This window comes from Bolinopsis microptera, chromosome 10 (genome assembly GCF_026151205.1).
Source record: "Bolinopsis microptera isolate Bmic1 chromosome 10, MBARI_Bmic_1.0, whole genome shotgun sequence".
Classification (NCBI taxonomy): Eukaryota; Metazoa; Ctenophora; class Tentaculata; order Lobata; family Bolinopsidae; genus Bolinopsis; species Bolinopsis microptera.
Genome location: NC_087081.1, coordinates 1,537,140 through 1,557,223, shown reverse-complemented (window position 1 = coordinate 1,557,223; position 20,084 = coordinate 1,537,140). Strand labels below are relative to the sequence as shown.

Genomic DNA, 20,084 nt, shown 5'->3' with positions numbered 1-20,084 from the left:
ATCAATGATGGTATGAAACCAAATTGGGGTACTGGAAGTCAAAATCCCGAATAAAATTGTAAAATCATATTGTCCCAATCTCTGTCCCATTTTCAGTTTTTAAAGATGAAATTTCCAGGACCGAAACTTTACAGTTTTGACTGAATTTCTCACCTGCAACCAATTAGTAAGTCAACTATAGGTGGCATATGACACAATTGAGGTGCTGGAAGTTTGATTTCGGTCGGAGGAAGCCCACAGCAGAAAGCTTAACAAAACGAAAAGTTGTATTTTCAAAAGTCTGTCCCATTTTCAAATATGAAATTTTCTGAACACAAATTTGACAGATTAGATGAAATTTTTGCCCAAAAACCAATTAGTCAGTCAATTGATGATGGTATGAAACCAAATTGGGGTACTGGAAGTCAAAATCCCGAATAAAATTGTAAAATCATATTGTCCCAATCTCTGTCCCATTTTCAGTTTTTGAAGATGAAATTTCCAGGACCGACATTTTACAGTTTTGATTGAATTTCTCACCTGCAACCAATTAGTAAGTCAACTATAGGTGGCATATGACACGATCGAGGTGCTGGAAGTTTGATTTCGGTCAGAGGAAGCCCACAGCAGAAAGCTTAACAAAACGAAAAGTTGTATTTTCAAAAGTCTGTCCCATTTTCAAATATGAAATTTTCTGAACACAAATTTGACAGATTAGATGAAATTTTTGCCCAGAAACCTATTAGTCAGTCAATCAATGATGGTATGAAACCAAATTGGGGTACTGGAAGTCAAAATCCCGAATAAAATTGTAAAATCATATTGTCCCAATCTCTGTCCCATTTTCAGTTTTTGAAGATGAAATTTCCAGGACCGAAATTTTACAGCTTTGACTGAATTTATCACCTGCAACCAATTAGTAAGTCAACTATAGGTGGCATATGACACGATTGAGGTGCTGGAAGTTTGATTTCGGTCGGAGGAAGCCCACAGCAGAAAGCTTAACAAAACGAAAAGTTGTATTTTCAAAAGTCTGTCCCATTTTCAAATATGAAATTTTCTGAACACAAATTTGACAGATTAGATGAAATTTTTGCCCAGAAACCTATTAGTCAGTCAATCAATGATGGTATGACACCAAATTGGGGTACTGGAAGTCAAAATCCCGAATAAAATTGTAAAATCATATTGTCCCAATCTCTGTCCCATTTTCAGTTTTTAAAGATGAAATTTCCAGGACCGAAACTTTACAGTTTTGACTGAATTTCTCACCTGCAACCAATTAGTAAGTCAACTATAGGTGGCATATGACACAATTGAGGTGCTGGAAGTTTGATTTCGGTCGGAGGAAGCCCACAGCAGAAAGCTTAACAAAACGAAAAGTTGTATTTTCAAAAGTCTGTCCCATTTTCAAATATGAAATTTTCTGAACACAAATTTGACAGATTAGATGAAATTTTTGCCCAAAAACCAATTAGTCAGTCAATTGATGATGGTATGAAACCAAATTGGGGTACTGGAAGTCAAAATCCCGAATAAAATTGTAAAATCATATTGTCCCAATCTCTGTCCCATTTTCAGTTTTTGAAGATGAAATTTCCAGGACCGACATTTTACAGTTTTGATTGAATTTCTCACCTGCAACCAATTAGTAAGTCAACTATAGGTGGCATATGACACGATCGAGGTGCTGGAAGTTTGATTTCGGTCAGAGGAAGCCCACAGCAGAAAGCTTAACAAAACGAAAAGTTGTATTTTCAAAAGTCTGTCCCATTTTCAAATATGAAATTTTCTGAACACAAATTTGACAGATTAGATGAAATTTTTGCCCAGAAACCTATTAGTCAGTCAATCAATGATGGTATGAAACCAAATTGGGGTACTGGAAGTCAAAATCCCGAATAAAATTGTAAAATCATATTGTCCCAATCTCTGTCCCATTTTCAGTTTTTGAAGATGAAATTTCCAGGACCGAAATTTTACAGCTTTGACTGAATTTCTCACCTGCAACCAATTAGTAAGTCAACTATAGGTGGCATATGACACGATTGAGGTGCTGGAAGTTTGATTTCGGTCGGAGGAAGCCCACAGCAGAAAGCTTAACAAAACGAAAAGTTTTATTTTCAAAAGTCTGTCCCATTTTCAAATATGAAATTTTCTGAACACAAATTTGACAGATTAGATACAATTTTTGCCCAGAAACCAATTAGTCAGTCAATTGATGATGGTCTGAAACCAAATTGGGGTACCGGAAGTCAAAATCCCGAATAAAATTGTAAAATCATATTGTCCCAATCTCTGTCCCATTTTCAGTTTTTGAAGATGAAATTTCCAGGACCGAAATTTTACAGTTTTGTTTGAATTTCTCACCTGCAACCAATTAGTAAGTCAACTATAGGTAAAATATGACACGATCGAGGTGCTGGGAGTTTGATTTCGGTCGGAGGAAGCCCACAGCAGAAAGCTTAACAAAACGAAAAGTTGTATTTTCAAAAGTCTGTCCCATTTTCAAATATAAAATTTTCTGAACACAAATTTGACAGATTAGATGAAATTTTTGCCCAGAAACCAATTAGTCAGTCAATCAATGATGGTATGAAACCAAATTGGGGTACTGGAAGTCAAAATCCCGAATAAAATTGTAAAATCATATTGTCCCAATCTCTGTCCCATTTTCAGTTTTTAAAGATGAAATTTCCAGGACCGAAATTTTACAGTTTTGACTGAATTTCTCACCTGCAACCAATTAGTAAGTCAACTATAGGTGGCATATGACATGATTGAGGTGCTGGAAGTTTGATTTCGGTCGGAGGAAGCCCACAGCAGAAAGCTTAACAAAACGAAAAGTTGTATTTTCAAAAGTCTGTCCCATTTTCAAATATCATATTGTCCCAATCTCTGTCCCATTTTCAGTTTTTAAAGATGAAATTTCCAGGACCGAAATTTTACAGTTTTGACTGAATTTCTCACCTGCAACCAATTAGTAAGTCAACTATAGGTGGCATATGACATGATTGAGGTGCTGGAAGTTTGATTTCGGTCGGAGGAAGCCCACAGCAGAAAGCTTAACAAAACGAAAAGTTGTATTTTCAAAAGTCTGTCCCATTTTTAAATATCATATTGTCCCAATCTCTGTCCCATTTTCAGTTTTTGAAGATGAAATTTCCAGGACCGAAATTTTACAGCTTTGACTGAATTTCTCACCTGCAACCAATTAGTAAGTCAACTATAGGTGGCATATGACACGATTGAGGTGCTGGAAGTTTGATTTCGGTCGGAGGAAGCCCACAGCAGAAAGCTTAACAAAACGAAAAGTTTTATTTTCAAAAGTCTGTCCCATTTTCAAATATGAAATTTTCTGAACACAAATTTGACAGATTAGATACAATTTTTGCCCAGAAACCAATTAGTCAGTCAATTGATGATGGTCTGAAACCAAATTGGGGTACCGGAAGTCAAAATCCCGAATAAAATTGTAAAATCATATTGTCCCAATCTCTGTCCCATTTTCAGTTTTTGAAGATGAAATTTCCAGGACCGAAATTTTACAGTTTTGTTTGAATTTCTCACCTGCAACCAATTAGTAAGTCAACTATAGGTAACATATGACACGATCGAGGTGCTGGGAGTTTGATTTCGGTCGGAGGAAGCCCACAGCAGAAAGCTTAACAAAACGAAAAGTTGTATTTTCAAAAGTCTGTCCCATTTTCAAATATAAAATTTTCTGAACACAAATTTGACAGATTAGATGAAATTTTTGCCCAGAAACCAATTAGTCAGTCAATCAATGATGGTATGAAACCAAATTGGGGTACTGGAAGTCAAAATCCCGAATAAAATTGTAAAATCATATTGTCCCAATCTCTGTCCCATTTTCAGTTTTTAAAGATGAAATTTCCAGGACCGAAATTTTACAGTTTTGACTGAATTTCTCACCTGCAACCAATTAGTAAGTCAACTATAGGTGGCATATGACATGATTGAGGTGCTGGAAGTTTGATTTCGGTCGGAGGAAGCCCACAGCAGAAAGCTTAACAAAACGAAAAGTTGTATTTTCAAAAGTCTGTCCCATTTTTAAATATCATATTGTCCCAATCTCTGTCCCATTTTCAGTTTTTGAAGATGAAATATCCAGGACCCATTTTCAAATATGAAATTTTCTGAACACAAATTTGACAGATTGTATGAAATTTTTGGCCAGAAACCAATTAGTCAGTCATCTGATGATGGTATGAAACCAAATTGGGGTACTGGAAGTCAAAATCCCGAATAAAATTGTAAAATCATATTGTCCCAATCTCTGTCCCATTTTCAGTTTTTGAAGATGAAATTTCCAGGACCGACATTTTACAGTTTTGATTGAATTTCTCACCTGCAACCAATTAGTAAGTCAACTATAGGTGGCATATGACACGATCGAGGTGCTGGAAGTTTGATTTCGGTCAGAGGAAGCCCACAGCAGAAAGCTTAACAAAACGAAAAGTTGTATTTTCAAAAGTCTGTCCCATTTTCAAATATGAAATTTTCTGAACACAAATTTGACAGATTAGATGAAATTTTTGCCCAGAAACCTATTAGTCAGTCAATCAATGATGGTATGAAACCAAATTGGGGTACTGGAAGTCAAAATCCCGAATAAAATTGTAAAATCATATTGTCCCAATCTCTGTCCCATTTTCAGTTTTTGAAGATGAAATTTCCAGGACCGAAATTTTACAGCTTTGACTGAATTTCTCACCTGCAACCAATTAGTAAGTCAACTATAGGTGGCATATGACACGATTGAGGTGCTGGAAGTTTGATTTCGGTCGGAGGAAGCCCACAGCAGAAAGCTTAACAAAACGAAAAGTTTTATTTTCAAAAGTCTGTCCCATTTTCAAATATGAAATTTTCTGAACACAAATTTGACAGATTAGATACAATTTTTGCCCAGAAACCAATTAGTCAGTCAATTGATGATGGTCTGAAACCAAATTGGGGTACCGGAAGTCAAAATCCCGAATAAAATTGTAAAATCATATTGTCCCAATCTCTGTCCCATTTTCAGTTTTTGAAGATGAAATTTCCAGGACCGAAATTTTACAGTTTTGTTTGAATTTCTCACCTGCAACCAATTAGTAAGTCAACTATAGGTAACATATGACACGATCGAGGTGCTGGGAGTTTGATTTCGGTCGGAGGAAGCCCACAGCAGAAAGCTTAACAAAACGAAAAGTTGTATTTTCAAAAGTCTGTCCCATTTTCAAATATAAAATTTTCTGAACACAAATTTGACAGATTAGATGAAATTTTTGCCCAGAAACCAATTAGTCAGTCAATCAATGATGGTATGAAACCAAATTGGGGTACTGGAAGTCAAAATCCCGAATAAAATTGTAAAATCATATTGTCCCAATCTCTGTCCCATTTTCAGTTTTTAAAGATGAAATTTCCAGGACCGAAATTTTACAGTTTTGACTGAATTTCTCACCTGCAACCAATTAGTAAGTCAACTATAGGTGGCATATGACATGATTGAGGTGCTGGAAGTTTGATTTCGGTCGGAGGAAGCCCACAGCAGAAAGCTTAACAAAACGAAAAGTTGTATTTTCAAAAGTCTGTCCCATTTTTAAATATCATATTGTCCCAATCTCTGTCCCATTTTCAGTTTTTGAAGATGAAATATCCAGGACCCATTTTCAAATATGAAATTTTCTGAACACAAATTTGACAGATTGTATGAAATTTTTGGCCAGAAACCAATTAGTCAGTCATCTGATGATGGTATGAAACCAAATTGGGGTACTGGAAGTCAAAATCCCGAATAAAATTGTAAAATCATATTGTCCCAATCTCTGTCCCATTTTCAGTTTTTGAAGATGAAATTTCCAGGACCGAAATTTTAAAGTTTTGACAGAATTTCTCACCTGCAACCAATTAGTAAGTCAACTATAGGTGGCATATGACAAGATTGAGGTGCTGGAAGTTTGATTTCGGTCGGAGGAAGCCCACAGCAGAAAGCTTAACAAAACGAAAAGTTTTATTTTCAAAAGTCTGTCCCATTTTCAAATATGAAATTTTCTGAACACAAATTTGACAGATTAGATGAAATTTTTGCCCAGAAACCAATTAGTCAGTCAATTGATGATGGTATGAAACCAAATTGGGGTACCGAAAGTCAAAATCCCAAATAAAATTGTAAAATCATATTGTCCCAATCTCTGTCCCATTTTCAGTTTTTAAAGATGAAATTTCCAGGACCGAAATTTTACAGTTTTGTTTGAATTTCTCACCTGCAACCAATTAGTAAGTCAACTATAGGTAACATATGACACGATCGAGGTGCTGGGAGTTTGATTTCGGTCGGAGGAAGCCCACAGCAGAAAGCTTAACAAAACGAAAAGTTGTATTTTCAAAAGTCTGTCCCATTTTTCTGAACACAAATTTCACAGATTAGATGAAATTTTTGCCCAGAAACCAATTAGTCAGTCAATCAATGATGGTATGAAACCAAATTGGGGTACTGGAAGTCAAAATCCCGAATAAAATTGTAAAATCATATTGTCCCAATCTCTGTCCCATTTTCAGTTTTTGAAGATGAAATTTCCAGGACCGAAATTTTACAGTTTTGACTGAATTTCTCACCTGCAACCAATTAGTAAGTCAACTATAGGTGGCATATGACATGATTGAGGTGCTGGAAGTTTGATTTCGGTCGGAGGAAGCCCACAGCAGAAAGCTTAACAAAACGAAAAGTTGTATTTTCAAAAGTCTGTCCCATTTTCAAATATCATATTGTCCCAATCTCTGTCCCATTTTCAGTTTTTGAAGATGAAATATCCAGGACCCATTTTCAAATATGAAATTTTCTGAACACAAATTTGACAGATTGTATGAAATTTTTGGCCAGAAACCAATTAGTCAGTCATCTGATGATGGTATGAAACCAAATTGGGGTACTGGAAGTCAAAATCCCGAATAAAATTGTAAAATCATATTGTCCCAATCTCTGTCCCATTTTCAGTTTTTAAAGATGAAATTTCCAGGACCGAAATTTTACAGTTTTGACAGAATTTCTCACCTGCAACCAATTAGTAAGTCAACTATAGGTGGCATATGACAAGATTGAGGTGCTGGAAGTTTGATTTCGGTCGGAGGAAGCCCACAGCAGAAAGCTTAACAAAACGAAAAGTTGTATTTTCAAAAGTCTGTCCCATTTTCAAATATGAAATTTTCTGAACACAAATTTGACAAAATAGATGAAATTTTTGACCAGAAACCAATTAGTCAGTCAATTGATGATGGTATGAAACCAAATTGGGGTACCGGAAGTCAAAATCCCGAATAAAATTGTAAAATCATATTGTCCCAATCTCTGTCCCATTTTCAGTTTTTGAAGATGAAATTTCCAGGACCGAAATTTGACAGTTTTGATTGAATTTCTCACCTGCAACCAATTAGTAAGTCAACTATAGGTGGCATATGACAAGATTGAGGTGCTGGAAGTTTGATTTCGGTCGGAGGAAGCCCACAGCAGAAAGCTTAACAAAACGAAAAGTTTTATTTTCAAAAGTCTGTCCCATTTTCAAATATGAAATTTTCTGAACACAAATTTGACAGATTAGATGAAATTTTTGCCCAGAAACCAATTAGTCAGTCAATTGATGATGGTATGAAACCAAATTGGGGTACCGAAAGTCAAAATCCCAAATAAAATTGTAAAATCATATTGTCCCAATCTCTGTCCCATTTTCAGTTTTTAAAGATGAAATTTCCAGGACCGAAATTTTACAGTTTTGACTGAATTTCTCACCTGCAACCAATTAGTAAGTCCACTATAGGTAGCATATGACACGATTGAGGTGCTGGAAGTTTGATTTCGGTCGGAGGAAGCCCACAGCAGAAAGCTTAACAAAAGTAGGTGATATATGACACGATTGAGGTGCTGGAAGTTTGATTTTGGTCGGAGGAAGCCCACAGCAGAAAGCTTAACAAAACGAAAAGTTGTATTTTCAAAAGTCTGTCCCATTTTCAAATATGAAATTTTCTGAACACAAATTTGACAAAATAGATGAAATTTTTGACCAGAAACCAATTAGTCAGTCAATTGATGATGGTATGAAACCAAATTGGGGTACCGGAAGTCAAAATCCCGAATAAAATTGTAAAATCATATTGTCCCAATCTCTGTCCCATTTTCAGTTTTTGAAGATGAAATTTCCAGGACCGAAATTTGACAGTTTTGATTGAATTTCTCACCTGCAACCAATTAGTAAGTCAACTATAGGTGGCATATGACACGATTGAGGTGCTGGAAGTTTGATTTCGGTCGGAGGAAGCCCACAGCAGAAAGCTTAACAAAACGAAAAGTTGTATTTTCAAAAGTCTGTCCCATTTTCAAATATGAATTTTTCTGAACACAAATTTGACAATATAGATGAAATTTTTGCCCAGAAACCAATTAGTTAGTCAATTGATGATGGTATGAAACCAAATTGGGGTACCGGAAGTCAAAATCCCGAATAAAAATGTAAAATCATATTGTCCCAATCTCTGTCCCATTTTCAGTTTTTGAAGATGAAATTTCCAGGACCGAAATTTTACAGTTTTGATTGAATTTCTCACCTGCAACCAATTAGTAAGTCAACTATAGGTGGCATATGACACGATTGAGGTGCTGGAAGTTTGATTTCGGTCGGAGGAAGCCCACAGCAGAAAGCTTAACAAAACGAAAAGTTGTATTTTCAAAAGTCTGTCCCATTTTCAAATATGAATTTTTCTGAACACAAATTTGACAATATAGATGAAATTTTTGCCCAGAAACCAATTAGTCAGTCAATTGATGATGGTATGAAACCAAATTGGGGTACCGGAAGTCAAAATCCCGAATAAAAATGTAAAATCATATTGTCCCAATCTCTGTCCCATTTTCAGTTTTTGAAGATGAAATTTCCAGGACCGAAATTTTACAGTTTTGATTGAATTTCTCACCTGCAACCAATTAGTAAGTCAACTATAGGTGGCATATGACACGATTGAGGTGCTGGAAGTTTGATTTCGGTCGGAGGAAGCCCACAGCAGAAAGCTTAACAAAACGAAAAGTTGTATTTTCAAAAGTCTGTCCCATTTTCAAATATTAAATTTTCTGAACACAAATTTGACAGATTAGATGAAATTTTTGCCCAGAAACCAATTAGTCAGTCAATTGATGATGGTATGAAACCAAATTGGGGTACTGGAAGTCAAAATCCCGAATAAAATTGTAAAATCATATTGTCCCAAACTCTGTCCCTTTTAAAGTTTCTGAAGATGAAATTTCCAAGACCGAAATGTTACAGTTTTGACTGAATTTCTCACCTGCAACCAATTAGCCAGTTAATTACTTATGGCATATGACACGATTGAGGTGCTGGAAGTTTGATTTTGGTCGGAGAAAGCTCACTGCAGAAAGTTTAACAAAACGAAAATTAATATTTTCCAAATTCTGTCCCATTTTCAAATATGATAATTTCTGAACACGAATTTGACAGATTGGATTGAATTTTTGCCCAGAGACCAATTAGTCAGTTAATTGATGATGGTATGAAACCAAATTGAAGAACTGGAAGTCAAAATCCCGGGAAAAAAATGTAAAATTCATTTTGTCCCAAACTCTGTCTCATTTTCAGTTCTTTGACGATAGTATTTTCGCATAGAGAGTTCTACTGATATTCAAAAGTGAAGGCCGGACCCGAGGTATCCACTGGACGATTAGTATTAAAGTGCCCTATAGTGGGTAGTGTCAGTGGTTAAGTAGGTTCTATACTGAGAAAATAAAGAAGATTACATATTGGATAAAATTAAAATATTTATTAGAAATTAACATTAATTGAACATTTTATTTTAATCTTAACTTTATCATTTAAATACATTGCACTTGGAAATTGCGAAAAAATATTAACAAACAACATAATAGGAACGTGTACGCTGCAGAGGTAGTGATTTTTTGATAGAATGTTTAGTTTTATCATTAATCTATAATCTAGCCCAGATGTGTACTCATCCGTTATACTTATAGAAAGCAACTAGTCGTAAATGAAAACTGGTTTGGTTTTTATCTTCCATAAGCGATCATTTCTGTAAACGTTGAATAACAATCTCAAACATAAAACACGCCTTAACTGTATGATTTATGCAAATTTGAAACCAATTCAGTTTAACATTTCTACTAGTATAGTGACTGGTGATGAGCACTAATTCGGGTAACCTAACAATCCTTAAACTCAATTTTAGCTACAACTAAAATCAAATTAAGGATTGCACTAACAATCCTGTTTACCAGAACACCCAAAATAATGTGAAAACTAAATATTTGAATCGTTAATATTCTTGAATGATACTGATATAAAAATATTAGGGCCGTTCATTTGATCAACAAATAAATGTAGATATTTGGAACACATCCACTTATTTAACAAATTTGTAGGACGTCCATTTGAGTTACGATCAATTAAACTATTAATCGTATACTTGAACTAGTTTTGTCTTAAAACGGCTTTTAACTTTAAGTAACAACATATAAAGAAATACAGCAAGTTTATTCAATCAGAATATCGTCTGCCCTAATCATGCCAACCGAAAATATTATTCGAATTTTATCACGCGAAATGAAAGAGAGTGGTTGGAATCAGGGCTGATAGTAATTCATGTTTTTAGTTTTAGCATAGTGCTATTTAACATAAAATTCCAATTAAACGAATATTTAGGAATATGATCGGCGATCGATCAATGACCCTCTCTGGAAATCATTGGACTGAGGGCTATAAAACTGTTCTTTAATAAATCACTCACAATATTTAACAACAGTTATGCTAATGCTATCTTACAGTTGACAAAAATAAATTAATATTACTATTAGATAAAATTCAATTTAGCATCATTATCGAAATTATTTAAGCAATAAATAGGTATTATCCAACAATGTCCTCAAGGAATCAATTTTGATCAAAAATCAACATTCTGAGTGTCATTTGTCAGTGTTAATTTCTTCTTCAAACACAATCGGTCCCATATCTTCACCATTCCTTCAACTCATCTTAAACAACAAACAAACTCTCCAACTATCCCTATAATCAATATCTCACTACCTCACCGGTACAATAAAAACAAGGAAAGTCCCACGATCACGTGACTAATTCCCGTCACGTGATGAGCTCGTGACCTGACGGGGCAGGGAACGGAAGAGGGAGAGAACATGCCGTTAGGTTGGCACGTCACCTTCAGCTGAACGTTGCTTCTTGCGTCCTGAAGTTAAAGTGTAAATACTACTCCAAATCTTTGTATATCTTTTGGAGCTTCCAGTACAAAATAATAATTGAGAAAATTTCCCGGTCGGGAAATCCCGCGATTCGGGAATCCCGATGTCGGGATTGATCATTGACTTCACTACCCTGTCCAATAAAACCCTGCATTAAAAAGTACTCACGTCAACACATGTGACCTCGATCACTTTGCCCACATCGTACTCCTGCTCAGCCCCACCTGCTGGTCCCAAGCTTCCTGATACTGGCTCTGCAATAATGATAACATAGAATTAAAGTTTCATTAGAATATAATAAAAACTGCATCTGAGAGTCTGACGAATTCTGTGTATCTGTTAAAATTATAAAAAAAAGGTAAAAATACCCTGAATCTTACTAGCTGAATTGTTAAAGAACTTGGCGACTGAAGGACACTTAGCAGTGTATCTACTGCACACAAATGCGTATGTTTGGTCGTTGTTGACATCCAACCAATGGCCTGCTCGGGATACGTCCATTATTGCATAAGATTCGTTTCCTAACGCGTTATCAGGATTTCCTGAGGAGGGTTGAGTTTCGTGCTTGTTGTTTTGGGAGTGGGAAACCATGATCAGAAAAATTAAGTTGTCACGAGGAAAGTACTTTGCGTAAAAACCAAAAGGTTAGTAATAAATGATCATTAGAACAAGGTAGTATTAGTCGTTATATGGCACCAAAAGAATACTTATGTAAACGGAAACCTGAACTATCTAACAGTCTGACTATTAAAGAATAACCGCGTTGTGAAAGCCACCGTATGGAAGGCTTACTGTCGACGTCGACCAATCAAAAGAAGAAAAGTATCAGATCCCTTGAATACCAGTAACCTAAGCAAATTACCTGAATACCAATAACTAAAATCATCTGTTACATGATCACCAGCCTGCCATTTCCAAATACCAGCCTGCCGTAGCGGAGTTTCACTTGTTAACCCTATCCAAGCTTTGGTAAGTCCAGCTTCTACAAGCAACCGGAAAACAGTTTCACTTTCGTTTTTGTTTGTGATAGTGACGAGATTCCCTTTCGGTTTCCATTTAGTACAGTGCTCGAACGCTTCATCTATCTGGAGAAAATAGTGTTAGCACTTACATTTCCCACTTTTTCACCCATATCACCTGTATTAGTAGATGGTGTATTTCAGTTCAGCCCTACACTAATACTCTAATAGCATACGTCTGTTTAATTCGCTCTCTTATCTGCTTTCTTATCTCGCCTTGTTTAACGGTGATATATTGTGCCTTTCACCTTGTGGCTTTATAGCCTTGCATCATGGCAGCTGTGGCCGACAAGGAGATTGACAGTATTATGTTTAAAGCTGAGGATTGGATGGCAAAAGTTATGAATCAGTTCGACATCATGACTTCTGTACAGTGCAAACATTTTTTGCTTAAAAGGTCATTAAGTTTAACGGATAAAGAAATGTTTGCAGCGTTTCTGTCAAAATCGTTTCATTTGGTTCGCTTTCAAAATGACAAGTTAAAGAAGATGAAAAACGTAATGAGCTAGATCAAGAATCAGTTGATTGAGAATCAGAAATTGGTTATCAGCGCTCAGGAATCAATAATTGACTGCGAAGAAAAACAGTTGCAGAAACAGTTGCAGGCAGCGCAGACCATCGTCAAAGACGCGGTAGAAAGTCAGTTTAAATCGTACAGCGATGAAGTTCAGGAAAACGTCATGGTTTGTCAACCTGAAAGTTTAGTTACCTCCTAGACTTTGAAGGAAGTCGTCAAGTCTGTGGTGCAAGCAGAATACCGGAGCAAGAACATCATGATTTTCGGTTTGCCTGAAGATTCCAGTAAAGACTTGGACAGATTACAGAACTGCCAGAGACATATTTGAGGAGATTGGACTGAAACCAGCAATGGAGCTCAGTAGAGTTGGCAAGTTGAAGGAGAAGACTACTCGGCCAGTCAAGGTTACTCTGTCCAGTTCCAGTATACTGTATAGCCTATCAGATACTCAGTCAAGCTCGAAAGCTGCGACTGTTAGCGAAGTTTAGTTCAGTCTGCATTAGTCCAGACCGCTCACTGGATGATCGAGTTGAGCATAGACTTCTTGTTCAAAACTTGCAAAATAAGAAGAACGCTGATCCAAACAAGCACCACTACATCAAAGGAGGGACAATTTATACTGAAGAAAGATCAGTGAGATGAGTGAGGCTTTTACTAGAGTGTATTTTTAAAATACATGTCTTGCTATTATATTAGGGACGATAGTGTTCTTAAGAGGATGTGGACTTGTCCCGTTGTGATAAACAATTTTATTTGTAGAATTATTCTTTCTGGCCGTTGAAGCATACAAAAATTTAAGTTTTCGCAATATTTTACAGATGAGGTTTAAATTCCGTCGTTAAGTGCTGATCTACACAGTGTGGCATTTTCCTATTGAGAGTGCAGTGCCCTTGTGACTTGTGAGGGATTACTACTATTTTTATTATATAGTTCAACTATAATAGTTGTTAAGATTAAAATTGGTTATTAGAACCACCCGGGCACCGTCTCGGTTTACAAAGTATTTTTTATTGTGAATCGCAAAAAAAGCAAAAATTTGTGCTTTAAGTGAATTAGCAATAGGCATACTACAGTCTTAACCCAAGAAGTGCAGAGCTTATATCCACCAGCGGGCTATATTTTGTCATCTGAGCACTCGCAGCCCGATGTTAGAAGACACAGTGCGCGTCCAGCCCGCTTAAAATACAGCACGCGAGCAGACGACAATTAACGTGACAAGTAACAATACAGCCAATATAGCCCGCATGAAATTTGTCCAGTAGCGATATATTTTTGTGTCCGGTAGGGCTGATGATACATCTCGTGAGCAGATGACATGAAATCTGAACACTGAACAGTGTTATTGATCCACACTTACACACTACACAGCACACTTTAATAGTTCCCACGGCAATATGTGGATGTAAAGAATGTACATCAACTCTGAACTCTGAGCTTACCTTATATCACGCAGGTTGCCATGATTGGCTCATAATTAACACGTGACACACTGTTACTATGGTTACCAAATTCGTGGAGACGTTAAGTCTAAGCCGGTGATTTTTTCAGTATCGTTAATTGTTTTGGGTTTACCATTTTCAGTTCACTATTTCAGTTGATAAACCTTGAAATTTAGGCCGACATTTTACGTGTTATTCTATTGTGTTCCCGAAAGATATTTTGCCCTGTTTTTGTTTTGAAACTGCCATTTAAATTTGATCTTTAACTTTCATATTCAATGTCTATGATCAGACTGTGATCTCGAGCTCTCTGGGTTACTACTTTTGATTGTCCAGTCACTCAGTAGCTGCTACAGAAACTCTAGTAACTGGTTACCCGGGTAACCCTGGTTACCCTGGTAACTGATAATGACAACTCACGTGGTAGTAGCAGCTGCTATGTGGCGACTGGCGGTGCTTGTTCTGGTTTCAGGGAGGGAGAGAGGTAGAGGGAGAGAGGGAGGTAAGGAGAGTGGGAGAAGGAGAAAGGAAGATTATAGGGAGAGAGTGAGAGAGGGTGAGAAGGAGATAAGGAGATGAGGGAGAGAGGGAGAGAGGGCCTATATTTTGATCGTTTACAATAAAATTATATGTACATGAAACAATGAGCTGAAACATTGTTTGATAGCGGCCGGTTTTTCGTTCTATAGTCAGTCATTTTGGCCTGTTCTACATCTTAAACTAAAAGCAACATGATTTTCTCGTAAAATTTCTGAAATCTTGTACATTAATTTGCTGTGATTGTTGGAAACTGAAGCTTCGTGATAAACGCCCACTTGTGGATATATTACATTGTTGATATATTTACATTTATAAAACTTAGTAAATGATCATCTAATTAGTGGCATTACAACTACACTTGAGAAGCGCCCGCTCATGGATATACACGATATCATTCCTCGCCATGAGGGCGGAACTATCGTATAGCACTCGGGCCCGTTGGGCCCTCCGTGCTATACGAAAATATCTCCTCCTCGGGCTGGCGCCCTCGTGGAGATATAAAATATTGCACGCGCACGCGCGTGCAATATTTAGTACCGCCCTCAAGGCTGCGGTGATATCTATATGTATTTGTAACATCACTATTTTTTAGAAAATTGGGTAACCCATTATGCTTTGACCGTGCCAAAACCGTGCGTTAAGTGTCCGTTCTTTAGCCGTGCCTTAAGTAACCTGCATCGTGCGTTAACCGTGCTCCAAGCACTTAGCACCCCAGTATGATAATACGGTAAGGTTCTGATCAGACGCTGTCTGACTGAAAATTGATATTAATGCCATTTGGGGCATTGCCAAACCCCCCCCAGCCCCCAGACTATCGCAAAATAACGGCTAAAATAACAGCCGATATTTTTACTTACTACAGTCCCTATAACAGTCCCCTAGTATTTTGTTCAACCGCTCTCTTGAAATCGAATTTTACATCAATTTCTGGATGATAATAATAATTAATAGTAATATTCACTCAAATCCCAAATAACTCAGTACGCTGCATATATGAGAAGACAATTTCAGTCATTTTAAAAAGCCTGTCGATCGAGAATTAATATTTTGGATGTTATATGTATTGACCAAAATTATGTCTGAATTAGCAAACTTTCATCTTATTAGTAATGATGTCATATCTTAATTATAATATACAGGAGTAATAGTATAAATAAGCTGTATGAAAAGTAAATATCAAATTAGCAAACCTTCATCTTATTAGTAATGACATTATATTCTTGAGGATAGTACACATCATAAGACATCCCTTTTTCCACGTCAACGTACGCAGTAGCCTGCCGCATCTGTTCTTTGTTCTCCACTATACATTGGTACACACCTGGAGAATAGTTTTATTAAATTTATTGAGGTTAAAAGTAGGAATTATTCGTTATATAGTAGTGTTGAAAGTAAAAGTTAAAAGTAGGGAAAGGTTGTAGATTACTGATTATAGATATCTATGAAATTCGCGTTTGGGTCTTCCTATGATTTTAAATTTTATTATTGTAGGTTAACGACTAAGTATTTATAGTTTGGGAAAGTCGAAAGTCATTGTTTTTAAGAGAGTTCATAGACTAAAAGTTATTGTTTCCAGGCTGCCGACTAAATTGTTTGGGCGAGCTAATATCTTAATATGAAGGAAAAAAAAAACCATAGCAGTGTCTCGTATATTTTGTGAACAAAGAAACGATCAAAATGTACAGAAAAAATGATTGTAGAAAATAATAACGATATTGCATAACACTGGAATCAGGAAACTAAGTGAAACGTTTAACGTATCGTAATATCACCTAAAATAGCATATTTTAAACTAATTACAACACTACAACATTAATATAGCTGGCCTTATCGGACTTTATTTGAACGGACAATAATTGGACGCTGGAGGCCCTAGTGTTAATTTTTATGTCCGTTCACCCAATGTCCGGTCAAATAACGTCCGATAAAGTGTATTATAAAAAGATAAAATTAAGAAATATATAGTACTACCATGATGTTAAAATCAAACAAACGTTCGATGTTCACACAGATGATTGATTTAGAACGTCTTGTGTTCGCAGCCGACTCTGTCCTGCTCTTATCACTGATAAAACAGCCATGTGACTCGGATGACGACCTCCCCGTGACACGTTCATGGGCTGCAATGAACGTTCCCGTTTTCTTGGTGACACGTTCATGGGCTGCAATGAACGTTGTCTTTGTGACAAATACACGTGACTATATTGGTTATCAGCAGTCCGGGTAACTGATATGCTGACCCTGCCCACCCCACACATACTCATCAGAAACCGCCTAAAACTCCTCACCGTTAGAGAATACACAAAAAAGTTTGCCATAATGTTGATGTTTTGAAGAAACTCCACGGCTCTCTGAGTTGAGATATGGTATTCAACAGTATCGTTTGTTGTTTTGACAATGAAGTAAGGTCCCAAGGAGACAAAGAAGACAGCAGTGGTAAGCGTGACTGTTAAAATACCCTGCCAGCGGAGATGTTGCCGGTATCTGCGAGCAGTTTTCCAGGCTTGAGCCAGTAGGAGTGTGCAGGTGGAGAGGAGGAGGAATGAGATAAGAATGGGAGAGATAAGCAAGAAAGTAGAAGTAGAGTAGTACAGCCATGTGGGAGCATTAGTGTTATTGATGGACATGTTATAGCTGCAGGAGTAGTCAATGTAGCAGAAATGCATTGAGTTTTGTTTACTGTAGACTGCACGGATCAGCTGAGAAGGTGAGATAAGACAGACTCCCCAGAGGACGAAACATGCAATGTGAGCTTGTTTCCTGGTCCAGGTGTCAGCTCGGAACGGGAACTTTACAGACAGGAACTTAGCAATGGAGAGAGCACATGTCAGGGCCATCACCAGGGGGTTACACAACCAATGTACATGGTCATTGAGGTAGCAGAGAGACGTCCCAAAGACCCATCTGTCCGTGATGAGAGACACAATGGTGGGGAAGACTCTGAAGACAGCTAGGAATATATCACATACTGCGAGGTGCTGGATGAGGACCACTACAACTCTGTGCAGGGTGATAGCGTTGTGTCTGATGGTCCCGTACAGGATGACGGTGTCTCCGATCAGGGAGGAAAGGAGGACGATGGTGTTGAAGAGGATCCAGATGTAACGTTCACTACGGTGTTCATGTAGTCCTGATGTCATGTTGTCCTGGTGTGTCATTATTCTGGACGAGAGGAAGGTTCAGGAGATTGCTAATTTATTAACAATTATTTAATTGATTATAGTGCTTCGATTTGGAATGGCGGTTTTTTAGAGATTCCCAGATCAGTCAATCATTACCTGACCACTTTTAATCAATCTTACGGTCAAAAATTCGTCCAGAGCTCCTAGCGTGTCTACCGTCTAACGAGAAAACTGTCAGGCCATAATTATCAGTGATCTCAACCATTAATTCTCTAAATCGGTAACTGATAAAGTATTAATCAAGAAATCTCTCAAAAGAGCCCACATTACACGAATTAGTCAAATGAGATTACTGGTTAAAAGTAATACTGTAATAGCAGCCTGTGACTGCCAAAGGAAGCTAAGAAATGAAACAATTAATTTGGTAGTCCCAGTGCCATTGCCCATGCTCTTTGATCTATGTCCTACTTCTTGAGAAAGTCATGATATATTAGATATCTTTGCTTTTAGTACTCAACTTAAAATTTAGTAGCCTAATATCATCATAGAGAAAAGTGAAAACCAATTAGTATTTGTTTTACCTCTTCCTTTGAAGTGAGAATAAGGGCCATGACAATGTTCTGTGGACTGTAGAAGAATACGTCATACAAGAAATATATCTGGCACACGCAGGAAAAAAGGAAAAAATGTATAACCATAGAGTTGCCAGAACTAATTGCGTCTGACTCTGAGTTGCTGCAACGTAAGTACGCTGAGAAGAATGTGTAAATACCAGTGATATTGATCGCCAAGTCTCAACACGACAAATCTGAGTACGGGCACATGTTACTATGATATAAATCTGAAGTCTGTTGGATTGAATAATATGGGAATATGAAATGATTAATTACAAAATATGTATTGTGGCAACCTAGACGGTACACTGTACAGTGAATCCTATCATGTAGCCTATGTTTATATGACTTTCAGACTTGTTGAAGCCTTGCATAACTACAGCTGAAATATGTGAAGAAAGTAACAAAAACGAAAGTAATAAATTAGAAACAGACTGTATCTGTAAGTAGTAAACAATGAGTGAAAGAGAACAGAGCATCGCTCTTATTCAGCACTAAAGTAAACATTTAGTAGTTATCATACACGTACAGTGTACACTTGAATAAAAGATAAATAAACGGTGATGTGGAAAAACGGAAGAAGAATTAGGAAGTTAGAAAGAAAATTAATCAATATTATATAATTTAGTCCGGATGAAATTGAAATTGTCCGAAATTAAAAAGTAGTCATATCCTGGATAATAAGTTTGCAATGGGATACTTGAATTTGAACGGATTTTTATTTGGACGGACAGAATTAAATTGAACAGACATACCTATGAACACTAGGGCCTCCAGCGTCCACGGATTTTAAAACATTAAAGTAACTAATAAGGCAACTGAAAACTAACCTTTGTCACTTTCATTTGGGGTGTCGAAGATTAGTTTACTCGTTCTGATGGTCACTTTACCCACACTTCTTTCTGCAACAAGATACAGATTAACATTTAGATACCACCTAGTTACCACCTAGTTACCACCTAGTTACCACCTAGTTACCACCTAGTTACCACCTAGTTACCACCTAGTTACCACCTAGTTACCACCTAGTTACCACCTAGTTACACACTTTACCCACACTTCTTTCTGCAACAAGATACAGATTAACATTTAGTTACCACCTAGTTACCACCTAGTTACCACCTAGTTACCACCTAGTTACCACCTAGTTACCACCTAGTTACCACTTTACCCACACTTCTTTCTGCAACAAGATACAGATTAACATTTAGTTACCACCTAGTTACCACCTAGTTACCACCTAGTTACCACCTAGTTACCACCTAGTTACCACATAGTTACCACCTAGTTACCACCTAGTTACCACCTAGTTACCACCTAGTTACCACCTAGTTACCACCTAGTTACCACCTAGTTACCACCTAGTTACACACTTCTTTCTGCAACAAGATACAGATTAACATTAAGATATCTAGACAACTGTCATTATAAGAGTAACCACAAAACGTTGATTACTGACAATTAAAATAGGAAAATAGGACAAAGATTGGACTGGTGAATTGAGAGGAATGGATGAAACTTAAAACTTTATAATGAATGAAACTGTCTTACAGCGACAAAACTATCTTATTACTAATTA

The 20,084-nt window shown here is 36.9% G+C and overlaps 2 protein-coding genes across 3 annotated transcripts in view; both read right to left on the bottom strand.

The window, feature by feature from the left end:
* Positions 1 to 9,789: 9,789 nt before the first annotated feature.
* The window catches only part of LOC134821714 (uncharacterized), a 46,985-nt gene continuing 36,690 nt past the window's right edge, over positions 9,790 to 20,084 (bottom strand). For both annotated transcript variants that reach the window (XM_063832447.1, XM_063832448.1), the window contains exons 17-22: positions 19,336 to 19,407; positions 15,960 to 16,090; positions 12,117 to 12,339; positions 11,635 to 11,796; positions 11,423 to 11,508; positions 9,790 to 11,241 (exon numbers count right to left, since the gene is read on the bottom strand). In XM_063832447.1, coding sequence (XP_063688517.1) covers positions 11,086 to 11,241; positions 11,423 to 11,508; positions 11,635 to 11,796; positions 12,117 to 12,339; positions 15,960 to 16,090; positions 19,336 to 19,407 — 830 coding nt within the window. In that variant the 3' untranslated portion in view covers positions 9,790 to 11,085. The remainder of the gene's footprint in view (positions 11,242 to 11,422; positions 11,509 to 11,634; positions 11,797 to 12,116; positions 12,340 to 15,959; positions 16,091 to 19,335; positions 19,408 to 20,084) is intronic.
* LOC134822115 (neuropeptide FF receptor 2-like) lies at positions 16,621 to 18,526 on the bottom strand. The gene has a single exon (XM_063833011.1). The coding sequence runs from the start codon at positions 17,925 to 17,927 to the stop codon at positions 16,773 to 16,775; it is 1,155 nt and encodes a 384-aa protein (XP_063689081.1). The 5' UTR covers positions 17,928 to 18,526; the 3' UTR covers positions 16,621 to 16,772.